General features: G+C 41.4%; 1 protein-coding gene across 3 annotated transcripts in view; it reads right to left on the reverse strand.

Moving 5' to 3' along the window:
- Positions 1 to 4,525: 4,525 nt before the first annotated feature.
- DNAL1 (dynein axonemal light chain 1) overlaps positions 4,526 to 27,425 on the reverse strand; it is a 64,604-nt gene continuing 41,704 nt past the window's right edge. For all 3 annotated transcript variants that reach the window (XM_050798895.1, XM_050798897.1, XM_050798896.1), the window contains exon 8: positions 4,526 to 10,581. In XM_050798895.1, the coding sequence (XP_050654852.1) occupies positions 10,541 to 10,581 (41 nt within the window). In that variant the 3' untranslated portion in view covers positions 4,526 to 10,540. The remainder of the gene's footprint in view (positions 10,582 to 27,425) is intronic.

Consider the following 27,425-nt stretch of genomic DNA (forward strand, 5'->3'; position numbering starts at 1 on the left):
TGTTGTCTTCTCATTTTTCTGGCATGTATAAACATTTTTAGCCTAAGTAAACTCTGTCCTTTTTTCTTATGAAGACTTTGTCATTAAACCATTTATTTTACTCTTAAGCTTTGTATGATACTATGTGAATTTAAATGGCAAGTCCTTTTTTTTCCTTCCCCTCTTGCTGTCATCTTAACATTTTTTTGGTTTATTTTTTAATTTTTTAAATTTTTTATTTTTATTAAGGGCAGAGAGGGTCTTGCTCTGTTGCCCAGGCTGGAGTGCAATGGAGCGATCTCAGCTCACTGCAACGTCTGCCTCCCGGATTCAAGTGATTCTCCTGCCTCAGCCTCCTGAGTAGCTGGGATTACAGGCATGCGCCACCACACCTAGCTAATTTTGTATTTTTTTAGTAGAGATGGGTTTCACCACGTTGGTCAGGTTGGTCTGGAACGCCTGACCTCAAGTGATCCACCTGCCTCGGCTTCCCAAAGTGCTGGGATTACAGGCATGAGCCCTCTAGTTTTTTCTACTAAAAATACAAAAATTAGCCGGGTGTGGTGGTGGGTGCCTTTAATTCCGGCTACTTGGGAAGCTGAGGCAGGAGAATCACTCTGGGAGGCAGAGGTTGCAGTGAGCCGAGATTGCGCCACTGCACTGCAGCCTGGGCAACATAGTGAGACTCTTGTCTCAAAAAAAAAAAAATTTAGGCCGGGCGCGGTGGCTCACGCCTGTAATCCCAGCACTTTGGGAGGCCGAGGCGGGCGGATCACAAGGTCAGGAGATCGAGACCACGGTGAAACCCCGTCTCTACTAAAAATACAAAAAATTAGCCGGGCGCGGTTGTGGGCGCTTGTAGTCCCAGCTACTCGGGAGGCTGAGGCAGGAGAATGGCGTGAACCCGGGAGGCGGAGCTTGCAGTGAGCCGAGATCGCGCCACTGCACTCCAGCCTGGGCGACAGAGCGAGACTCCGTCTCAAAAAAAAAAAAAAATTTAGAGACCAGATATGGTGGCTCACACTTGTAATCCCAGCACTTAGGGAGGATTGCCTGAAGCCAAGATTTTGAGACCAGCCTGGGCAACACAGACCCAATCTCCACATACATTTTTAAAAATTAGCCAGGCATGGTGGCACAGGCCTGTGGTCCCAGCAGCTCAGGCAGCTGAGGGTGGGAGATTGCTTGAGCTCAGGAGGTTGAGGCTGCAGTGCGCCATGATCGCCCCACCGCACTCCAACCTGGTGATAGAGTGAGACCCTGTTTCTCAAAAAATTTTTTTTAGAAAATCTTGAAATGGGGTTCAGGAGGTTATCTGGCAATGTTTTTCTCTTAAGATCACTTTTCAGCTAAACATTTTATTTCACTGAAGAAATAACTATAATTCATCACACCTGTGTAAAATGATGGCTTATTTTACAGCAGCCATTTATAACAGGAAGATATAAAAAGGGAAATACAGCTATAAAACATGTTTTTTTTTGCTGCAAAGATTCAGTGATTGAAGATATCCATCTTTTGAGGTCCTCAGTGAATCTAAAGTTACTACATGAATATTGTGTTCAGTGAGCTTTTCCCTAATAAGGTTTTAAAATTATAGCTGAGCCATTCGACAAGTTTATAAGGGGTAATGTATGTTCTTCCAGATTTTTCGGTGCACATATTCGCTTCACGTCTGTACATCCCTTTCCTCCTGTCACAAACACATCTCCACATACTTGCCTTGGTTCCCAACAGATACGCTCAGCTTCACTTACCACAAACACTCGGCATGTCTTCACCCGCTACCCACCATTCACATAACTTTCCCCTCCATTCCCACCAGCATCAGGCACGCACTCAGCCGACCTCTCACACTCTGGACACATTCACTGTCATCTCCCCCTCAGTACTCCCAGGATAACATACATCCTCCTCCCGTTCCATGTACACTATGCCACTCTCCCAACCTCAACATACATTCCCACTTCTCCTCACACCCACACACACTCCCACCACCAAACACCAACGAGCCACCACATATATGTACACACTCCCACTCCACACATATACACACATACTACATTTTTTTTTTTTTTTGAGACGGAGTCTTGCTGTGTCACCCAGGCTGGAGTGCAGTGGCGTAATCTTGGCTTACTGCAACCTCTCTCTTGGGCTCAAGTGATCCTCCTGCCTCAGCCTCCCAAGTAGCTGGGATTACAGGTGTGTGCCACCACACCCGGCTAATTTTTGTATTTTTAGTAGAGACAGGGTTTCACCATGTAGGCCAGGCTGATCTCAAACTCCTGACCTCGTGGTTCGAAAGTGCTCCAAAAGTGCTGGGATTACAGGCGTGAGCCACCGCAACCGGCTCACATGCTAGATTTTTTTAAATGGGCCAGGCGCAGTGGCTCACACCTGGGATGCTGAGGTGGGAGGATGGCTTAAAGACAGGAGTTCAAGACCAGCCTGAGCAAAATAGTGAGATCTTGTCTCTACAAAAATAAGTAAATTTAAAAATTAGCCAGGCCATTTAGAAGGCTGATGCAGGAGGACTGCTTGAGCCCAGGAGTTCAAGGTTGCAGTGATCTATGAACATGCCACTGCACTCCAGCCTGGGGTGACAGAACAAGACCCTGTCTCGAAAAAAAAAAAAAAACCAAAACACCACACACACAGATGCACAAAAAAACAAATTAGGTATATAAGGATTCTTTTTTTTTTTTTTTTTTTTTGAGGCGGAGTCTCGCTCTGTCGCCCAGGCTGGAGTGCAGTGGCCCGATCTCAGCTCACTGCAAGCTCCGCCTCCCGGGTTCCCGCCATTCTCCTGCCTCAGCCTCCCGAGTAGCTGGGACTACAGGCGCCGCCACCACGCCCGGCTAATTTTTTTGTATTTTTAGTGGAGACGGGGTTTCATTGTGTTAGCCAGGATGGTCTCGATCTCCTGACCTCGTGATCCGCCCGTCTCGGCCTCCCAAAGTGCTGGGATTACAGGCTTGAGCCACCGCGCCCGGCCAAATTCTTTGGGGTTTTTTTGTTTTGTTTTTTTGGGTGTGTGTTTGGTGTTTTTTTTTTTTTTTTTTTTGGCCCAATATGTTATGGACATCCTTCTATAGCTTAAACATAGGGATATACCTTCTTTTCATAGATGTAGAGTTGGCTGCATTCTTAGGAGGGAAGTTATCACCTAGGATTCTGACTTCTTAATTATATAAAACAATTGTATATATCTACATGCATACATATATATTCAATGCATTACATATATATGACATCAATCAGTGTCAGGCTCCTAAATGTCCATCCTTTGTTCTAGGAAACAATGAACTAAAAATAACAATGGGATATTTATGATCTGAATTAAGGCTTTCTTTTTATAAGCTCAGAAATTGAAATTTGTCTTTGTTTTTCCATTTTTTAGGGACAGGATCTTGCAGTGACATGATCATAGCTCACTGTAACCTCAAACTTCTGGGCTCAAGCAATCCTGCCTCAGCCTCCCCAGTAGCTAGGAGCACAGGTGGCAGAACTAATTTTTTTTTTTTTTTTTTTTTGGTAGAGATGGGGTCTCACGATGTTTCCTAGGCTGGTCTCAAACTCCTGCCTTGGCCTCCCAAAGCACTGGGATTACAGGCATGAGCCACCACACCTGACAATTTGTCTGCTGTTTAGTGGAGGACAGCAGCAAGAAATGTATCCTCATAATCAAACAACTGGAATAAGAAGTAGAAACTACACTACAGCTCTATTTTGCGACCAAAATTACATTTTAGCTGATAGCACAGAAAATGTGCTGGCAAAATGTGTAACGTTACTGATATTGCTTGGTGATTCCTTTTTCTCAACTCAGGGCCTATCAGCTAACCTTTACCTTGCATACCTTCTGGTAATCAGGTGAGGACTAGGAATGGTCAAGTGCAGTAGTAACTTGCTGTCCCTGGAAGTACTCTTTCTAGGAGCCTAATAATTTGAAATAGTGCCCAAAGAACTGAGGAAGAGTTACAAGCCTGGGAGAAAAAAAACTACTAAAAAAAAAATTTAGCTAAAGAAATGAACGCCTCTGGCCGGGTGCAGTGGCTCTTGCCTGTAATCCTAGCATTTTGGGAGGCCGCAGTGGGCACATCACAAGGTCAGGAGTTTGAGACCAGCCTGGCCAGCATGGTGAAACTTCGTCTCTGCTACAAATACAAAAATCAGCCAGGCATGGTGGTGCATGCCTGTAGTCCCAGCTACTCGGGAGGCTGAGGCAGGAGACTCACTTGAACACGGGAGGCAGAGGTTGCAGTGAGCTGAGACCGTGCCACTGCTGCACTCCAGCCTGGGCGACAGAGTGAGACTTTGTCTCAAAAAAAACAAAAAAACAAAAAAACAAAACAAAACACCTCTGTCTTTCGCTCTCTCTCACGTGCATACACACACACACACACCCCCCACACAAACTGCATGGTATATGTTATCCAAAGGCTGAATTTCTTTGGACTGAATATCACTAGAAGTTTATATAATTGCTCTATATTAGCTACAACTAATAATCATGTACCAAAAATATACTTTTTTTTTTTTTTACAAAATAACACAATTTATTACTATTTTAAAACATTTCACAAAATAACATTCAGAAACTCAACATTTCTAAATAACTTAATTCACAATAAGTTTAGTCATAAAGTCATGCTACAAAACTCCTGTGTATAAAAGATTACCAAAGTATTCATAGATGTAAATGTTCTTCAGAATGGAGTTGGTTCTAGAAGCCAAAGATTCTGGAATGATGCCCGTAATCATAACTGCCAGCCTGGGAGAGGAGTTGGCTATGCACACGTGCTCTTAGCTTCCAACTCATCAGTCTTTTGATGGGAGTGATCCCCTCTAGGCAGTAGCACCTCCGAGGCAGGTACCCTACTGATCACAGAGGCAAAGAGCCTCCCACCCACATAATGTTAGACAACTCTACATTCATTTAAAATCTAGAGGTGGGAACGATAATTCGCAAAGCTTCTATTCCGAGTAGGAGAACTACTTGATACATCCCCCAGAGGGATGATCTTGGATGTAACAGACGTGGAAGACGACTCAAGTAGGGAAAAAGGGAAATCCTGACTCTGATTATGTCAAAAGACAGTAACTACTCATGTGGGTTTAGAACGAGCAAGGGTGAGGTTTGATTCTCTAACATCCAAGTGCAGGCTAGATATTTACCTATCTGCTCTATGGAAGTCCTTTCCACCAACATCCAGTTCATAAGTTTAAAGTGCAAATCTACTGAAAAATAGTTTACTCTCCCCCATGTTACTCTCCCCCATGTTAAATTTGCTAGATCATAATTTGGTTGGCTGGGTCTCCTCTAAACTGCCCAATATGGGAAATTAACTAGAATCCAGTTAATGACTTCTCCAAGTATCAAGTAAAAAGTTTTCTCAGTTTATCTTAGGCCAGAGAAAGGTAAGACACTCAGTCTAGTTCTTCCTTTCAGTTTTCTTCCTTTACAGATTTACAAAATGCAGGAATAGAGATACAGATATGGTATTTCTAAAAGTTCCGTGATTTTAAAACATAACCCTTGATTTTTGGAAGTTCACCCATTTTATGGTTTACAAAAAGAAAACAATATGACACATGTTAGAGCAAAGATAAAGAAATATGGTCAAGTTACCTTGTCAGAAGCAGCACCAACTCTGCTACGCTGAATCTTGCTTTTATATTTCATTATTTACAGACACATTAAATAGCCCCAAATAAAGAAAATCTGTGCCAAAGGAATGAATTTCTAGTAAAGGGTAACATGCAATTTAGCAGTTTTCTTCCTTTACTAACACTTACAGTATGTAAGGTGTTAGTGAATTGATGGTCTGACTGTAGTCAGAGAGACACAATCTATACATGACTGATGCTTTGACACTTCCTCCTAATGCTTTTAAGTGAATGATTAACTCCAACCTTTCTGGGCCCTGTGCTTTTCCATTTAGCCCTGAGAAAAACCCAGGTAGAAGATTCCAACTCTCTTCACACATCACCAATTCTCAGAATAAGTCAACAGTCAAGATTCATTTCTTATTCTTCCTTATTCTGCTCTGACCACTGGTAAAATGTATCAAAAGAAGTGCTTATTCAAGTTCAAATTTCTCTTTCCACAAAAGAATCACATTTTTTTTTTCTTTTTGAGATGGAGACTCTGTCACCCAGGCTGGAGTACAGTCACATGATCTCGGCTCACTGAAGCTTCTGCCTCCTGGGTTCAAGCAATTCTCCTGCCTCAGCCTCCCGAGTAGCTGGGATTACAGGCATGCACTACCACACCCGGCTAACTTTTTATAGTTTTGGTAGACACGGGGTTTCACCATGTTAGCCAGGCTGGTCTCGAACTCCTGACCTCAAGTGATCTGCCCACCACGGCCTCCCAAAGTGCTGGGATTACAGGCATGAGCCACAGTGCCCATCAGGAAACACATTTAAGTGCCTTATACCACTATATGTGGAATGAATCCAGTAACCATACCAAGTTATTGACCAGTCATCTTAAGCAGACATTCTTCTGATCACACCCAAAATTGATGTCTATATCAGCTAACTTTCCTATAAGATTATCAAATTTTACACAGTATTTTTCTGTATTTAATGACTGCCATGGTCTGCAAAATTATGTGCATTACTAGACAATGAATGATGCTTAAAGAATGATGACCTATTTTCTAAAGTACACTCAAAATGTTAAACTTTAGAGACAAAGCAGAATCTATCATAAAGTTGGCTTCTGTTGATAGAAACAGAGAGGTAGGTTAATAATCACTGTCCTAATATAAGCAAGAATGCTTAGAAATAAAAGTTGAGACCCTGCTTCAAAAAAGAGAAGTTGAACCCTCCAGCCCTGAGTTTCTAATATTACATGAAAATTATGAAAATGAGCATTACAGCCGGTTGAAGTGGCTCACGTCTGTAATCCCAGCATTTTGGGAGGCTGAGGCAGGCAGATCACGAGGTCAGGAGTTTGAGACCAGCCTGGCCAGTATGGTGAAACGCTATCTGTACTAAAATTACAAAAATTAGCCAGGTATGATGGCGGGCACCTGTAGTCCCAGCTACTTGGGAGGCTGAGGCAGAAGAATTGCTTGAACCCGGGAGGCGGAGGTTGCGGTGAGTCAAGATCATACCACTGTACTCCAGCCTAGCCGACAGAGCGAGACTCCGTCTCAACAACAACAACAACAAAAATGAGCATTACAAAAAAGAAAATACCAGTGACCATTTCTTTCCATCCATGATTATTGAATACATCACCTTCTCTCATATAACAATTCAAGTGGCACATGGCTATAGACTGAAAATAAATGGACCCTGGACACAGGTGATATTGGTATAAAAAGCACAACTAAGGGAGAATTTGTTCCCACCCTCCTACTGGGTGGGAACATCTGTCTCCCAAGAGACAGATGGCAATGTCTGGAGATATCTTTGTTGTCATGGCTGAGGAGGGTATACTGGAATCTAGCGGGTAGAGGCCAGGGATGCAGCTGAACATCATAAGTACACAGGACAGCTCCCAACAACAATGAATTATCGATCCCAAAATGTTAATAGTTCCAAGGTTGATCCTCTGCTTTAAAGGAACAAATTCTTATTAACAGAGAACACAGAAACCTTTTAAGGCCTGTCTGCATAATACAGCCCTAATCTTAGAGTTAGGGAACATAGAAAAGTTAAACTCCTTGGTAGACTAAAATCAAATTTGCTGTGAAAAACTAAAATACTGAACTGATTCCAGAGTTTTACCATCACTTACAAGAATAGAAGAAATTTGGCCAGGCGCAGTGGCTCATGCCTGTAATCCCAGCACTTTGGGAGACCAATGTGGGCAGGTCGCCTGAAGTTAAGAGTTCAAGACAAGCCTGGCCAACATGGTGAAACCCCATCTCCACTAAAAATACAAAATAGGCTGGGCATGATGGCATGTGACTGTGGTCCCAGCTACTCAGGATTGAGGCTCTGTTTAAAAAACAAACAAACAAAAAAATCAGAATAGAAAAAATTTAAATTTAAATGATCCACTAAAATGGCTTAATAAACTGGAAGCACAGAGAGAATCTATTCCACGTAGGTCAAATATATGATCCAAGAGGCATAAACTAAAGTCATTTTTATCAGCTAAATTTGCAGCAGTAAAGGATAATTTAGGGAATGATTTGAGAAAATATCCTACATTTCTTCATACATCCCAACTGCCATTTCCTAATGGCATGGGTTCCATGAACAGGGATGCATAGAAGTCATTTAAAGATTTGTTGAATGATACTAAATATGAATTTTGCATGAAATGGACAGAGAGAAGTATCTTACATTTCTCTGAGAACTACCTGTAATTAACAGTCATTGAGAAACAAGTAAAAAGAAAACCAGTTTCTACATTGCAGAATTCAGAAAAAACAAACAGCAAAACTCTAAGTCATTTTACAAATAAATTCAATATGAAATAATTTACTTCCTATTATATTCACTTCCAGCGTTACTTTTAGAAAACATATCCATATCAACATGGCTTCAAGCTTGCCTACTGGAGGAAGTGCAAATTTTAAGAAGATCATCTTCCCTCTCAGTTTATGGAACTTAAACATCACCAAGGAGAATGAAGGCTCATTGCCTACAGTCCATAAAAGAAATGTCCAAAGGCTTTGAATACATGAACCCGCTAGAGTAGAATAAGGTTTCTTTCTATCAGACTGAAAAGAAAACTAAAAGGGTGTTAGACCAAGTTTTCCTCTTGTTTGTTTGTTTGTTTGTTTGGATACGGAGTCTCGCTCTGTTGCTAGGCTGGAACGCAGTGGCACAATCTCGGCTCACTGCAACCTCCACCTCCCTGGTTCAAATGATTCTCCTGCCTCAGCCTCCCAAGTAGTTGGGACTACAGGCGCCCACCACCACACCCGGCTAATTTTGTATTTTTAGTAGAGATGGGGTTTCGCCATGTTGGTCAGGCTGGTCTTGAACTCCTGACCTCAGATGATCCGCCCGCCTCAGCCTTCCAAAGTGCTGGGATGACAGGCGTGAGCCACCGCGCCTGGCCTCTCTTGTTTGTATTTAGAGTTGATTGTCAAAGCAGTGGTCCCTTTTGATCAGAGTGACTTAGAAAAATCAAGTAATTCCTATATAAATGATAGCTGTAATCTTCTGAAACCCAGGACTACTTATGCAATCACTTTTTAAAGATGATTCTCCCCTCTTTCACTGTGATTTTATGCAAGTAAAATCACACAAGTAGATGGGGAAAGAACAATCAACAGTCTCTGAGGGACGTTAGGCACAATTTGGCAGAGGGCCCCTGACTTCTTTTCTGCAATCTAACAGTGATTCAGCCATGGCCTCTTATGACTTCATCAGCTTACTGACTACAATGTCTTACATTTTCCTGAAAGATTTTTTGTTTACATGATAAATTCTAACCTCCGCATCTAACTATTGCTTTGCAATTTTGAGGTTATATTGCCTACACTGTTTTATGTAGGAGACAATCCTCAAACATATTGCCATTTGCCTGGGATCTCATAATGAAACATCTCTCTTCCTTCCACAACCACATACATAATACATTTTAAGAGCTGTTTAACTTAGAACTTCTCAAAAAATAGATTTTGAAATACTAAGTTTCATTATACCCTTACTTATAACCATGATAGTCACTTTTCCCAACACTGAAGGTCACCAGACCAAATCATTAGGGTAAATTTTGACATACATCAATGGCTAGCATTTAGGCTAGGAATTCAAATATAACTAATGCTTTAAACACATAAGGAACTATAAAACCAAAATGTGGGCTTAAGGCCAGGTCCACATGAGTAACATGGCCACATTATCAGTCAAAGACATGATCATGACAGTCATTTTAATCACTGACTTAGATCACAGAACGACTGACTGCACACAATGACTCAAGTGGCTATGCATATAAAACAACCTAAATTCCAGTTGACGACGTACACATTTTTGGAAAAACAAGTAAGTATAATATAGACTAGAAGGTCTCTGAGATCCCACTTTTTCCTTTTTTCACATATCTTTTCCAATGGAACTTTGGAGTCTTGGTTCCAGACCTGCTGTATTTCTAAGAGGAACCCTTCCCATCACCATACTACCTTCTGAGCTAAAGGCATGATATATTTGTGCTTCTGAATTGTACAGAGACAGACCTTCAGGAAAAACGTTCTAAATTTTCAAATGTATATCTTTTAAAATGTCTAACCTAAAAAAAATGAACTGAAAAAAACATTTGTTCCTTTGTTATTAAAAATGACTGGTCTACAAAGGTTTTGTTTTAGTAGATGGGGCTACGTAGTATATAACTGAGACTGAAGACAAAAATTGAAAATTTGTGATTTCTAAAAAGAGGAATAGGATATATAAGGTTGGCGTTACCAGTTTTGGGAAGAAACACTGAATAAGTTAAGGGGGGGAAAAAGATGAGAATGAGTGATCTGTTTTATCTTAAGAAACTTTTGTCCCATACAGAATCTTTAAAATAGACAATTATATAAAATTTATCTATTGTTCTTATGACATTTAAATAAGTTAACACACAGTGGAAAGCGTGGCATTAGTTATCTTCTTCCTCATCCCCTTTAATTACTGGAGTACCTAAAATGAAAAAGAAAATTATTACTAGTTATTCTCAAAAAATTGCTAAAATTCTAGATGAAAATATTTTCCTGGCCGGGCACCGTGTCTCACGCTTGTAATCCCAGCACTTTGGGAGGCCAAGGCAGGTGGGTCACCTGAGGTCAGGAGTTCGAGACCATCCTGGCCAACATGGTGAAACTCCGTCTCTACTAAAAATATAAAAATTAGCTGGGTGTGGTGGCGGGTGGTTGTAATCCCAGTTACTTGGGAGGCTGAGACAGGAGAATCGCTTGAACCCGGGAGGCAGAGGTTGTGGTGAGCCAAGATTGCACCATTGCACTCCAGCCTGGGTGACAAGAGCAAAACTTCATCTCAGAAAAAAGAAAAACCTGAGAAACTCTGAGATACTATGAAGTGTGCCATAATAAAAATAATTTCACAAAATAATCTCTTTAATTTCAAATTCTCTGAAAAGCTTCTCAGAAGAATTCTCAAATGGTTTAGTATGCATACTTATGAATATTAAGCCCCATAACTGCCAAACCGCAAATAAAAATGCCTATGGCCAGGCATGGTGGCTCACTGCCTCTAATTCCAGTACTTTGGGAGGCCAGATGAGAGAAGCGCTTAAGCCTAGGAGTTGGAGACCAGCCTGGGCAAAATAGCAAGACCCCATCTCTACAAAAAATTTAAAACAATAGCCAGGCATGGTGGTGTGAGCCTGTCGTCTTCAACTACTTTGGAGGCTGAGGTGGGAGGATCACTTGAGCCTAAGAGATCCAGGCTGTGGTGAGCTGTAATTATGCAACTGCACTCCAGCCTGGGAGGCAGAGTAAGACCCTGTCTCCAAAAAAAAAAAAAGCCAACAAGTACCAAGCAGAAAAATAAAGTAAGTTCTGTACAGGTTAAAAGCTTTCAAATTGCTTGAACCCAGTAGGCGGAGGTTGCAGTGAGCCAAGATCATGCCATTGCACTCCAGCCTGGGCGACAGAGCAAGACTCCATCTCCAAAAAAAAAAAAAAAAGCTTTCTATGTTAAGCATAAAGAAATATTCCTCATATCCCACAATAAAATGTGTAATCACAGTACTGCTAAAAATCTGAACTACTCTAATTGTCGTTTTATATGACCTCCCCCAATTGCTGAACATTGGGGCTACATTGAAAAAAGAATCACGGCCGGGCATGGTGGCTCAAGCCTGTAATCCCAGCACTTTGGGAGGCCGAGATGGGCGGATCACGAGGTCAGGAGATCGAGACCATCCTGGCTAACACGGTGAAACCCCGTCTCTACTAAAAAATACAAAACACTAGCCAGGCGAGGTGGCAGGCGCCTGTAGTCCCAGCTACTCAGGAGGCTGAGGCAGGAGAATGGCGTAAACCCGGGAGGGGGAGCTTGCAGTGAGCTGAGATCCGGCCACTGCACTACAGCCTGGGTGACAGAGCGAGACTCCGTCTCAAAAAAAAAAAAAAAAAAAAAAAAAAGAATCACTGTAGAGGAAACAAAGCACATCTCTGGCTCTCACTGGGCCAAGGGCCACCCATCTGAGTTTTAGCATTTGAAGCCAGTCTGACCCCAGTTGACTATTCAGTTTTAACTCTTTAGCCATTTACCCTGCACTCCAGCTAACCAGATCAATTCATTGTCTCCCAAACTCATCTTGCACACTTTTACCTCTGGCCTACTGGTTAACAAAGTGCCTTCATTTTTCTTTCCCTTTTCTTTCCTCTTCTCTTCTCTGAAGACTTTCTTTCTTCTTCTTTTTTTTAATTTATTTTTTTTTTAATTAAAAAAAATTTTTTTTAGACAGGGCTTGCTATGTTGCCCAGGCTGGATTTGAACTCCTGGGATCAAAGGATCTTCATGCTTCAGCCTCCCGAGTAGCTGGATCTACAGGTGCACGCCACAGTGCCCAGGTTAAAGTTCCTTCATTTTGTAATTTCCTCCTCAACTCTCCTCCATCTAACTCTGCATCTAAACTCTCCATCTAAACCCTACCCTTTATTAAGAACAAACCCCAGTGCCTCTCTTCCTCAGTGATGCCTTCCAAGAGGGATATGTTCTTTATGGCAGTGAGCATAGTTTGACCTCTCTGTACACCTCTGAGCATTTGTTTGTGGGACAAGTGAACTTTATATTGACGCACAACATACAAAGTGTACACATTATAATGTACAGATTGATAAAGGTTCATAAAGTGAATACAAGCTAGTTACCAGCACCCAGATTTAAAAAAGAAAAGATTATCAGAACTCCCAAAACTGCCTCAGGCCCCCTGCCAGTCACTACAACCACAAAAGATATATTCTATCCTAATATCTAACACCCATATCTTATTTTCCTTGTTTTTTGTTTGTTTTTTTAAAGACAAGGTCTTGCTCTGTTACCCAGGCTGGAGTGCAGTGGTGTGATCACAGCTCATTACTCCCAGACTCAAGCAATCTTCCTGCCTCAGCCTCCCAAATAGGACCACAGGAATGATATAGTATGTACCCCGTGTCTGGCTTCTTTTATTCAACATTATGTTTGTATGATTCATCCATGTAGCATAAAACTGTAATTCATTCATTTTTACTGCTGTTTAATATTCCATTGTATGATTATGCCACATTTTATCTATCTATTCTATTGTTCGTGAATATTGTACATTTAAGTAGTTTCTAATTTTTAACTATTAAAATACCGCTACTATGAACATTCTCATGTGTGTCTTTTGGTAAACATTCACACCCTTTTCTTTGGGGTATGTAGTTAGGAGGGAAACTGCTGGGTCACAAGGAATGTACGCGGAGAGCTTTTGTAGATAACACCAATTTCCCAAAGTGGTTATACCAAGTTACATTACCATCCTACAGGGTATAAGACTGGCTTCACATCCTCACTAGCATTTGGTATTGTCTGTCTTTTTTATTTTAGACTTTTAACATCCCTCAGCTTTAGGCTGGGCAAGGTGGCTCACACCTGTAATTGTAGCACTTAGGGAGGCCAAGATGGGGGGATCACGAGGTAAGGAGTTCAAGACCAGCCTGGCCAACATGGTGAAACCCCGTCCCTACTAAAAATACAAAAATTAGCTGGGCGTGGAGGCGGGTGACTATAATCCCAGCTCCTTAGGAGGCTGAGGCAGAGAATTGCTTGAACCTGGGAGGTAGAGGCTGCAGCAAGCTGAGATCACGCCACTGCACTCCAGCCTGGGTGACAGACTGAGACTCCATCTCAAAAATAAATAAATAAATAAAGACCCCCCCCCCATAAGCCTGTAATCCCAGCACTTTGGGAGGCCGAGAGAAACAAAAAGACCAGGCAAGTTTGCAGCCAGTACATGGTCCAAAAAGCCACAATGTAGCTTTGTCTATTCAAGTTCTACATTGGTGGATTCCATTCCATTCCATTCTCCATTCCATTCTCCATTCCATTTCATTTCATTCTCCATTCCTCTCCATTCCATTCCATTCCATTCTCCATTCCATTCTCCATTCCACTCCATTCCATTCTCCATTCCATTCTCCATTCCTCTCCATTCCATTCCATTACATTCTCCATTCCATTCCATTCTCCATTCCATTCTCCATTCCATTCATTCCATTCCATTCTCCATTCCATTCCATTCCATTCCATCCATTCCAGTTCCATTCCATTCCATTCCATTCCATTCCATTCTCCATTCCATTCCATTCCATTCCATTCTCCATTCCATTCTCCATTCCATTCCATTCTCCATTCCATTCCATTCTCCATTCTCCATTCCATTGCATTCCAATCCATTCGATTCCACTCTCCATTCCATTCCATTCCAATCCATTCCATTCTCCATTCTCCATTCCATTGCATTCCATTCTCCATTCCATTCCATTCCATTCCATTCCATTCCATTCCATTCCATTCCATTCTCCATTCCATTCCATTCCAATCCATTCCATTCCACTCTCCATTCCATTCCATTCCATTCCATCCTCCATTCCATTTTCCATTCCATTGCATTCTCAATTCCATTCCATTCCATTCCACCCTCCATTCCATTCTCCATTCCATTGCATTTTCCATTCCATTCCATTCCATTCCATTCTCCATTCCATTCCATTCTCCATTCCATTCCATTCTCCATTCCATTCCACTCTCCATTCCATCCAATCCATTCCAATCCATTCCATTCCATTCCCTATTCAAATCCATTCCATTCCATTCCATTCTCCATTCCATTCCATTCCACTCTCCATTCCATTCCATTCTCCATTCCATTCCATTTCATTCCATTCTCCATTCCATTCCATTCCATTCTCCATTCCATTCCATTCCATTCCATTCCATTCTCCATTGCATTGCATTCTCCTTTCCACTCTCCATTCCATCCCATTCCATTCCATTCTCCATTCCATTCCATTCTCCAACAATTCTAATCCATTCCAATCCATTCCATTCCATTCCATTCTCCATTCCATTCCATTGCATTCCCCATTCCATTCTCCATTCCATTCCATTCCATCCTCCATTCCATTCTCCATTCCATTCCATTCCATTCCATTCTCCATTCCATTCCATTCCATTTCAATCCCCATTCCATTCCATTTCATTCCATTCTCCATTCCATTCCATTCTCCATTCCATTCCATTCTCCATTCCATTCCATTCCATCCTCCATTCCATTCCCATTCCATTCCATTCCATCCATTCCATTCCATTCCATTTCCAATCCCCATTCCATTCCATTCATTCCATTCCATCCATTCCATTCCATTCCATTCTCCATTCCATTCCATTCCATTCCATTCCATTCTCCATTCCATTCCATTCCATTCCATTCCATTCATTCCATTCTCCATTCCATTCCATTCCATTCTCCATTCCATTTCATTCCATCCATTCCCATTCCATTCTCCATTCCATTCCATTCCATTCTCCATTCCATTTCATTCCATTCTCCATTCCATTCCATTCTCCATTCCATTCCATTCCATTCTCCATTCCATTCCATTCTCCATTCTCCATTCCATTCCAATCCATTCCATTCCATTCTCCATTCCATTCCATTCCATTTTCCATTCCATTCCATTCCATTTCCATTCCATTCTCCATTCCATTCCATTCCATTCCATTCCATTCCATTCTCCATTCCATTCTCCATTCCATTCCATTCTCCATTCCATTCCATTCTCCATTCCATTCCATTCCATTCCATTCCATTCCATTCTCCATTCCATCCATTCCATTCCATTCCATTCTCCATTCCATTCTCCATTCCTCTCCATTCCATTCCATTCCATTCTCCATTCCATTCCACTCTCTATTCCATTCTCCATTCCATTCCATTCCATTCCATTCTCCATTCCATTCTCCATTCCATTGCATTCTCCATTCCATTCCATTCCATTCTCGATTCTCCATTCCATTCTCCATTCCATTCCATTCCACTCCATTCCATTCTCCATTTCATTTCATTCTCCATTCCATTCTCCATTTCTTTCCATTCTCCGTTCCATTCCATTCTCCATTCCATTCCATTCCATTCCATTCTCCATTCCATTCTTCATTCCATTCCATTCCACTCCATTCCATTCTCCATTTCATTCCATTCTCCATTCCATTCTCCATTCCATTCCATTCTCCATACCATTCCATTCTCCATTCCATTCTCCATTCCATGCCATTCCACTCTCCACTCCATTCTCCATTCCATTCCATTCCATTCCATTCTCCATTGCATTCCATCCCCATTCCATTCTCCATTCCATTCCATTCTCCATTCCATTCCATTTCATTCCATTCTCCATTTCATTCCATTCCATTCCATTCCATCCTCCATTCCATTCCATTCCATTCTCCATTCCATTTCATTTCATTCTCCATTCCATTCCATTCCATTCTCCATTCCATTCCATTCCATTCTCCATTCCATTCTCCATTCTATTCCATTCCATTCTCCATTCCTTCCATTCTCCATTCCATTCCAATCCATTCCATCCATTCCATTCCATTCCCCATTCAAATCCATTCCATTCCATTCCATTCTCCATTCCATGCCATTCCACTCTCCACTCCATTCTCCATTCTATTCCATTGCATTCCATCTCCATTCCATTCCATTCTCCATTCCATTGCATTCTCCTTTCCACTCTCCATTCATCCCATTCCATTCCATTCTCCATTCCATTCCATTCTCCATTCCATTCCAATCCATTCCAATCCATTCCATTCTATTCTCCATTCAAATCCATTCCATTCCATTCCATTCTCCATTCCATTCCATTCCATTCCATTCCATTCCATTCTCCATTCCATTCCATTCCATTCCATTATCCACTCCATTCCATTCCATTCTTCATTCCATTCTCCATGGCATTCCATTCCATTCGATTCCATTCTCCATTCCATTCTCCATTCCATTCCATTTGATTCCATTCCATTCCATTCTCCATTCCATTCCATCTTCCATTCCATTCCATTCCATTCTCCATTCCATTCCATTTCATTCTCCATTCCATTCAATTCCATTCTCCATTCCATTCTCCATTCCATTCCATTCCATTCTCCATTCCATTTCATTCCATTCTCCATTCCATTCCATTCCATTCCATTCCATTCCATTCCATTGTCCATTCTTTTCTCCATTCCATTCCATTCCGTTCTGCATTCCATTCCAATCCATTCCATTCCATTTTCCATTCCATTCCATTCCATTCTCCATTCCATCCCATTCCATTCCATTCGCCATCCTCCATTCCATTCCATTCCAATCCATTCCATTTCACTCTCCATTCCATTCCAATCCATTCCATTCTCCATTCCATTCCATTCCATTCTCCATTCCATTCCATTGCATTCCATTCTCCATTCCATTCCATTCCATTCTCCATTCCATTCCATTCCATTCTCCATTCCATTCCATTCCAATCCATTCCATTCCATTCTCCATTCCATTCCAATCCATTCCATTCTCCATTCCATTCCATTCCATTCTCCATTCCATTCCATTTCATTCCATTCTCCATTCCATTCCATTCCATTCTCCATTCCATTCCATTCTCCATTCCATTCCATTCCATTCCATTCCATTCCGATCCATTCCATTCCATTCCATTCTCCATTCCATTGCATTCTCCATTCCATTCCATTCTCCATTCCATTCAATTCCATTCTCCATTCCATTCCATTCCATTCTCCATTCCATTTCATTCCATTCTCCATTCCATTCCATTCCATTCTCCATTCCATTCACCATTCCATTCCATTGTCCATTCTATTCTCCATTGCATTCCATTCCGTTTTGCATTCTATTCCAATCCATTCCATTCCATTCCCATTCCATTCCATTCCATTCCATTCCATTCCATTCCATTCCATTCCATTCCATTCCATTCCATTCCATTCTCCATTCCATCCCATTCCATTCCATTCCATTCCATCCATTCCATTCCATTCCATTCATTCCATTCCATTCCAATCCATTTTCCCATTCCATCCATTCCCATTCCATTCTCCATTCCATTCCATTCCATCCATTCCATTTCATTCCATTCCATTCTCCATTCCATTCCATTCCATTCCCATTCCATTCCATTCCATTCCCATTCCATTCCATTCCATTCCATCCATTCCATTCCATTCTCCATTCCATTCCATTCCATCCATTCCATTCCCATTCCATTCCATTCCATTCCATTCCATTCCATTCCATTCCATTCCATTCCATTCCATTCCATTCCATTCCATTCTCCATTCCATTCCATTCCATTCCATTCCATTCCATTCCATTCCATTCCATTCCATTCCATTCCATTCTCCATTCCATTCCATTCCATTCCATTCCATTCCATTCCATTCCATTCCATTCCATTCCATTCCATTCCATTCCATTCATTTCCATTCTCCATTCCATTCCATTCCATTCCATTCCATTCCATTCCATTCCATTCCATTCCATTCCATTCCATTCCATTCCATTCTCCATTCCATTCCATTCCATTCTCCATTCCATTCCATTCTCCATTCCATTCCATTCCATTCCATTCCATTCCATTCCATTCCCATTCCATTCTCATTCCATTCCATCCATTCCATTCATTCCATTCCATTCTCCATTCCATTCCATTCCATTCCATTCCATCCATTCCATTCCATCCATTCCATTCCCATTCCATTCCATTCCATTCCATTCCATTCCATTCCATTCCATTCCATTCTTCCATTCCATTCCATTCCATTCCATTCCATTCCATTCCCATTCCATTCCATTCTCCATTCCATTCCATTCCATTCCATTCCATTCCATTCCATTCCATTCCATTCCCATTCCATTCCATTCCATTCCATCCATTCCATTCCATTCCATTCCATTCCATTCCCATTCCATTCCATTCCATTCCATTCCATTCCATTCCATTCTCCATTCCATTCCATTCCATCCATTCCATTTCATTCTCCATTCCATTCCATTCCATTCCATTTCCATTCCATTCATTCATCATTCCATTCTCCATTCCATTCCCATTCCATTCCATTCCATTCTCCATTCTTCCATTCCCATTCCATTCCACTTCATTCCATTCATTTCCATTCTCCATTCCATTCCATTCCATCCATTCCATTCCATTCCATTCCATTCCATTCCATTCCATTCCATTCTCCATTCCATTCCATTCCATTCCATTCCATTCCATTCCATTCCATTCCATTCTCCATTCCATTCCATTCCATTCCATTCTCCATTCCATTCCATTCCATTCCCATTCCATTCCATTCCATTCTCCATTCCATTCCATTCTCCATTCCATTCCATTCCATTCCATTCCATTCCATTCTCCATTCCATTCTCCATTCCATTCCATTCCATTCCATTCCATTCCATTCCCATTCCATTCTCCATTCCATTCCATTCCATTCCATCCATTCCATTTCCATTCCATTCCATTCCATTCCATTCCATTCCATTCTCCATTCCATTCCATTCCATTCCATCCATTCCATTCCATTCCATTCCCATTCCATTCCAATTCCATTCCATTCCATTCCATTCCACTCCCATTCTCCATTCCATTCCCATTCCATTCCATTCCATTCCATTCCATTCCATTCCATTTCCATTCATTCCATTCCATCCATTCCATTCCATTCCATTCCATTCCATTCCATTCCATTCATTCCATTCCATTCATCCATTCCATTCCATTCCATTCTCCATTCCATTCCATTCCCATTCCATTCCCCATTCCATTCCATTCTCCATTCCATTCCATTCCATCCATTCCATTCCATTCTCCATTCCATTCCATTCCATTCCATTCCATTCCATTCCATTCCATTCCCATTTCCATTCCATTCCATTCTCCATTCCATTCCATTCCATTCCATTCCATTCCATCCATTCCATTCCATTCCATTCCATTCCATTCCATCCATTCCATTCCATTCCATTCCATTCCATTCCATTCCCCATTCCATTCCATTCCATTCTCCATTCCATTCCATTCCATTCCATTCCATTCCATTCCATTCCCATTCCATTCCATTCCATTTCCATTCCATTCCCATTCCATTCCATTCCATTCCATTCCATTCCATTCCATTCCATTCCATTCCATTCCATTCCATTCCATTCCATTCTCCATTCCATTCCATTCCATTCCCATTCCATTCCATTCTCATTCCATTCTCCATTCCATTCCATTCCATTCCATTCCATTCCCATTCCATTCCATTCCATCCATTCCATTCCATTCCATTCCATTCCATTCCATTCCATTCCATTCCATTCCATTCCATCCATTCCATTCCATCCATTCCATTCCATTCCCATTCCATTCCATTCCATTCCATTCCATTCCATTCCATTCCATTTCCATTCTCCATTCCATTCCATTCCATTCCCATTCCATTCCATTCCATTCCATTCCATTCCATTCCATTCCATTCCATTCTCCATTCCATTCCATTCCATTCCATTCCATTCCATTCCATCCATTCCATTCCATTCCATTCCATTTCCATTCTCCATTCCATTCCATTCCATTCCATTCCATTCCATTCCATTCCATTCCATTCCATTCTCCATTCCATTCGATTCTCCATTCCATTCCATTCCATTCCATTCCATTCCATTCTCCATTCCATTCCATTCCATCCATTCCATTCCATTCCATTCCATTCTCCATTCCATTCCATTCTCCATTCCATTCTCCATTCCATTCCATTCCCATTCCATTCCATTCCATTCTCCATTCCATTCCATTCCATTCCATTCCATTCCATTCCATTCCATTCCATTCCATTCCATTCTCCATTCCATTCCATTCCATTCCATTCTCCATTCCATTCCATTCCATTCCATTCCATTCCCATTCCATTCCCATTCCATTCTTCCATTCCATTCCATCCATTCCATTCCATTCCATTCCATTCCATTCTCCCATTCCATTCCATTCCATCCCATTCCATTCCATTCCATTCCATCCATTCCATTCCATTCCATTCCCATTCCATTCCATTCCATCCATTCCATTCCATTCCATTCCATTCCATCCATTCCATTCCATTCCATTCCATTCCATTCCATTCCCATTCCATTCCTCCATTCCATTCCATTCCATTCCATTCCATTCCATTCCATTCCATTCCATTCCATTCCATTCCATTCCATTCCCATTCCATTCCATTCCATTCCATTCCATTCCATTCCCATTCCATTCCATCCATTCCCATTCCATTCCATTCCATTCCATTCTCCATTCCCATTCCATTCCATTCCATTCCATTCCATTCCCATTCCATTCCATTCCATTCCATTCCATTCCATTCCATTCCATCCATTCTCCATTCCATTCCATTCTCCATTCCATTCCATTCCATTCCATCCCATTCCATTCCATTCCATTCCATTCCCATTCCATTCCATTCCATTCCATTCCATTCCATTCCATCCATTCCATTCCATTCCATTCCATTCCATTCCATTCCATTCCATTCCATTCCATCCATTCCATTCCATTCCATTCCATTCCCATTCCCATTCCATTCCATTCCATTCATTCCATTCCATTCCATTCCATCCATTCCATTCCATTCCATTCCATTCCATTCCCATTCCATTCCATTCTCCATTCCATTCCATTCCATCCATTCCATTCCATTCCCATTCCATTCCATTCTCCATTCCATTCCATTCCATTCCATTCCCATTCCATTCCATTCCATTCCATTCCATTCCATCCATTCCATTCTCATTCCATTCCATTCCATTCCATTCCATTCCATCCATTCCATTCCATTCCATTCCATTCCATTCCATCCATTCCATTCCATTCCATTCCATTCCATTCCATTCCATTCCATTCCATTCCATTCCATTCCATTCCATTCCATTCCATTCCATTCCATTCCATTCCATTCCCCATTCCATTCCATTCTCCATTCCATTCCATTCCATTCCATTCCATTCCATTCCATTCCATTCCATTCCCATTCCATTCCATCCATTCCATTCCATTCCATTCCATTCTCCATTCCATTCCATTCCATTCCATTCCATTCCATTCCATTCCATTTCCATTCCATTCTCCATTCCATTCCCATTCTCATTCCATTCCATTCCATTCCCATTCCATTCCATTCCATTCCATTCCCATTCCATTCCATTCCATTCTCCATTCCATTCCATTCTTCCATTCCATTCTCCATTCCATTCCCATTCCATTCCATTCCATTCCATTCCATTCCATTCCATTCCATTCCATTCCATTCCATTCCATTCCATTCCCCTTTCCATTCCATTCCATTTTCCATTCCATTCCATTCCATTCCATTCCCATTCCATTCCATTCCACTCTACATTCCATTCTGCATTCCATTCCATTCCATTCTGCATTCCATTCCCCATTCCATTCTCCATTCCATTCCATTCCATTCCCATTCCAATTCCATTCCATTCCATTCCATTCCATTCCATTCCATTCCATTCTCCATTCCATTCCATTCCATTCCATTCCATTCCATTCCATCCATCCATTCCATTCCATTCCATTCCATTCCATTCCATTCCATTCCATTCCATTCTCCATTCCATTCCATTCCATTCTCCATTCCATTCCATTCCATTCCATCCATTCCATTCCATTCCATTCCATTCCATTCCATTTCCATTCCATTCCATCCATTCCATTCCATTCCATTCCATTCCATTCCATTCTCATTCCATTCCATTCTTCCATTCCATTCCATCCATTCTCCATTCTCCATTCCATTCCATTCCATTCTCCATTCCATTCCATTCCATTCCATTCCATTCCATTCTCATTCCATTCCATTCCATTCCATTCCATTCCATTCTCCATTCCATTCCATTCCCATTCCATTCCATTCCATTCCATCCATTCCATTCCATTCCATTCCATTCCATTCTCATTCTCCATTCCATTCCATTCCATTCCATTCCATTCCATTCCATTCCATTCCCATTCCATTCCATCCCATTCCATTCCATTCCATCCATTCCATTCCCATTCTATTCCCATTCCCATTCTCCATTCCATTTCCATTCCATTCCATTCCATTCCATTCCATTCCATTCCATTCCATTCCATTCCATTCCATTCCATTCCATTCCATTCCATTCCATTCCATTCCATTCCCATTCCATTCTCCATTCCATTCTCCATTCCATTCCATTCCATTCCATTCCATTCCATTCCATCCATTCCATTCCATTCCATTCCATCCATTCCATTCCATTCTCCATTCCATTCCATTCCATTCCACATAATTCCATTCCATTCCATTCCATTCCATTCCATTTCATTCCATTCCATTCCATTCCATTCCATTCCATTCTCCATTCCATTCCATTCCATTCCATTCCATTCCATTCCATTCCATTCCATTCCATTCTCCATTCCATTCCCATTCCATTCATTCCATTCCCATTCCATTCCATTCCATTCCATTCCATTCCATTCCATTCCATTCCATTCCATTCCATTCCATTCCATTCCATTCCATTCCATTCCATTCCATTCTCCATTCCATCCATTCTTCCATTCCATTCCATTCCATTCCATTCCATTCCATTCCATTCCATTCCATTCATTCCATTCCATTCCATTCCATCCATTCCATTCCATTCCATTCCCATTCCATTCCATTCCATTCCATCCATTCCATTCCATTCCATTCCATTCCCATTCCATTCCATTCCATTCCATTCCATTCCCATTCCATTCCATTCCATTCCATTCCATTCCATTCCATTCCATTCCATTCCATCTCCATTCCATTCCATTCTCCATTCCATTCCATTCCCATTCCATTCCATTCATCCATTCTCCATTCCCATTCCATTCCATTCCAATCCATTCCATTCCATTCCATTCCATTCCATTCCAGTCCATTCCATTCATTCCATTCCATTCCATTCCATTCCATTCCATTCCATTCCATTCCATTCCATTCCATTCCATTCCATTCCATTCCATTCCATTCCATTCCATTCATTCCATTCCATTCCATTCCATTCCATTCCATTCCATTCCATTCCATTCCCCATCCATTGTCCATTCTCCATTCCATTCCATTCCATTCCATTCCATTCCATTCCATTCCATTCCATTCCATTCCATTCCATCCATTCCATTCCATTCCCATTCCATTCCATCCATTCCATTCCATTCTCCATTCCATTCCATTCCATTCCATTCCATTCCATTCTCCATTCCATTCCATTCCATTCCATTCCATTCCATTCCATTCCATTTCCATTCCATTCCATTCCATTCCATTCTCCATTCCATTCCATTCCATTCCATTCCATTCCATTCCATTCCATTCCCATTCCATTCCATTCCATTCCATTCCATTCCATTCCATTCCCATTCCATTCCATTCCATTCCATTCCATTCTCCATTCCATTCCATTCCATTCTCCATTCCATTCCATTCCATTCCATTCCATTCCATTCCATTCCATTCCATTCCATTCCATTCCATTCCATTCCATTCCATTCCATTCCATTCCATTCTCCATTCCATTCCATTCTCCATTCCATTCCATTCCATTCTTCCATTCTCCATTCCATTCCATTCCATTCCATTCCATTCCATTCCATTCCATTCCATTCCATTCCATTCCATTCCATTCCATTCCATTCCATTCCATTCCATTCCATTCCATTCCATTCCATTCCATTCCATTCTCCATTCCATCCATTCCATTCTCCATTCCATTCCATTCCATTCCATTCTCCATTCCATTCCATTCCATTCTCCATTCCATTCCATTCCATCCATTCCATTCCATTATTTCCCATTCCATTCCATTCCATTCCATTCCCATTCCATTCCATTCCATTCCATTCCATTCCATTCCATTCCATTCCATTCCATTCCCATTCCATTCCATTCCATTCCATTCCATTCCATTCCATTCCATTCCATTCCATTCCATTCCCATTCCATTCCATTCCATTCCATTCCATTCCATTCCATTCCATTCCATTCCATTCATTCCATTCCATTCCATTCCATTCCATTCCATTCCATCCATTCCATTCCATTCCATTCCATTCCATCCATTCCATTCCATTCCATTCCATTCCATTCTCCATTCCATTCTCCATTCCATTCCATTCCATTTCATTCCATTCCATTCCATTCTCCATTCCATTCCATCCTCCATTCCATTCCATTCCATTCCATTCCATTCCATTCCATTCCATTCCATTCCATTCCATTCCATTCCATTCCATTCCATTCATTCCCATTCCATTCCATTCCATATTCTCATTCCATTCCATTCCATTCCATTCCATTCCATTCCATTCCATTCTCCATTCCATTCCATTCCTTCCATTCCCATTCCCATTCCATTCCATTCTTCCATTCCATTCCATTCCATTCCATTCCATTCCATTCCATTCCATTCCATTCCATTCCATTCCCATTCCATTCCATTCCATTCCCATTCCATTCCATTCCATTCCATTCCATTCTCCATTCCATTCCATTCCATTCTCCATTCCATTCCATTCTAATCCATTCCATTCCACTCTCCATTCCATTCCATTCCATTCCACTGTCCATTCCATTCTCCATTCCATTCCATTCTCCATTCCATTCCATTCCATTCCATTCCATTCTCATTCCATTCCATCCATTCCATTCCATTCCCATTCCATTCCCATTCCATTCCATTCCATCCATTCCATTCACCATTCCATTCCATCCATTCCATTCCATTCCATCCATTCCATTCCATTCCATTCCATTCCATTCCATTCCATTCCATTCCATTCTCCATTCCATTCCATTCCATTCCATTCCATTCCATTCCATTCCATTCCATTCCATTCCCATTCCATTCCCATTCCATCCATTCCCATTCCATTCCATTCCATTCATTCCATTCCATTCCATTCCATTCCCATCCATTCCATTCCATTCTCCATTCCATTCCATTCCCATTCCATCCATTCCATTCCATTCCATTCCATTCCCATTCCATTCCCATTCCATTCCATTCTCCATTCCATTCCATTCCATTCCATTCCATTCCATTCCCATTCCATTCCATTCCCATTCCATTCCATTCCATTCCATTCCATTCCATTCCATTCCATTCCTTTCTATTCCTTTCCATCCATTCCATTCCATTCCATTCCATTCCATACCATTCCATTCCATTCCATTCCATTCCATTCTCCATTCCATTCCATTCCAATCCATTCCATTCCATTCCATTCCATTCCATTCCATTCCATTCCATTCCATTCCATTCCCATTCCATTCCATTTCCATTCTCCATTCCATTCCATTCCATTCCATTCCCATTCCATTCCATTCCATTCCATTCTCCATTCCATTCCATTCCCATTCCATTCTCCATTCCATTCCATTCCATTCCATTCCATTCCATTCCATTCCATTCCATTCCCATTCCATTCCATTCCATTCCATTCCATTCCATTCCATTCTCCATTCCATTCCATTCCATTCCATTCTCCATTCCATTCCATTCCATTCCATTCCATTCCATTCTCCATTCCATTCTCCATTCCATTCCATTCTCCATTCCATTCCATTCCATTCCATTCCATTCTCATTCCATTCTCCATTCCATTCCATTCCATTCCATTCCATTCCATTTCCATTCCATTCCATTCCATTCCATTCCATTCCATTCCATTCTCCATTCCATTCCATTCCATTCCATTCTCCATTCCATTCCATTCCATTCCATTCCATTTCCATTCCATTCCATTCCATTCCATTCCATTCCATTCCATTCCATTCCATTCCATTCCATTCCATTCCAACCATTCCATTCCATTCTCCATTCCATTCCATTCCATTCCATTCCATTCCATTCCAGTCCATCCTCCATTCCATTCCATTCCATTCTCCATTCCATTCCATTCCATTCCATTCCATTCCATTCCATTCCATTCCATTCCATTCCATTCCATTCCATTCCATTTCCATTCCATTCCATTCCATTCCATTCCATTCCATTCCATTCCATTCTCCATTCCATTCCATTCTCCATTCCATTCCATTCCATTCATTCCATTCCATTCCATTCCATTCCATTCCATTCCATTCCATTCCATCCATTCCATTCCATTCCATTCCATTCCATTCCATTCCATTCCATTCCATTCCATTCCCATTCCATTCCATTCCATTCTCCATTCCATTCCATTCCATTCCCATTCCATTCCATTCCATTCCATTCCATTCCATTCCATTCCCATTCCATTCCATCCCATTCCATTCCATTCCATTCCATTCCATTCTCCATTCCATTCCCATTCCATTCCATTCCATTCCATTCCATTCCATTCCATTCCATTCCATCTCCATTCCATTCCATTCCATTCCATTCC

Source organism: Macaca thibetana, chromosome 7 (assembly GCF_024542745.1).
Source record: "Macaca thibetana thibetana isolate TM-01 chromosome 7, ASM2454274v1, whole genome shotgun sequence".
Taxonomy (NCBI): domain Eukaryota; kingdom Metazoa; phylum Chordata; class Mammalia; order Primates; family Cercopithecidae; genus Macaca; species Macaca thibetana.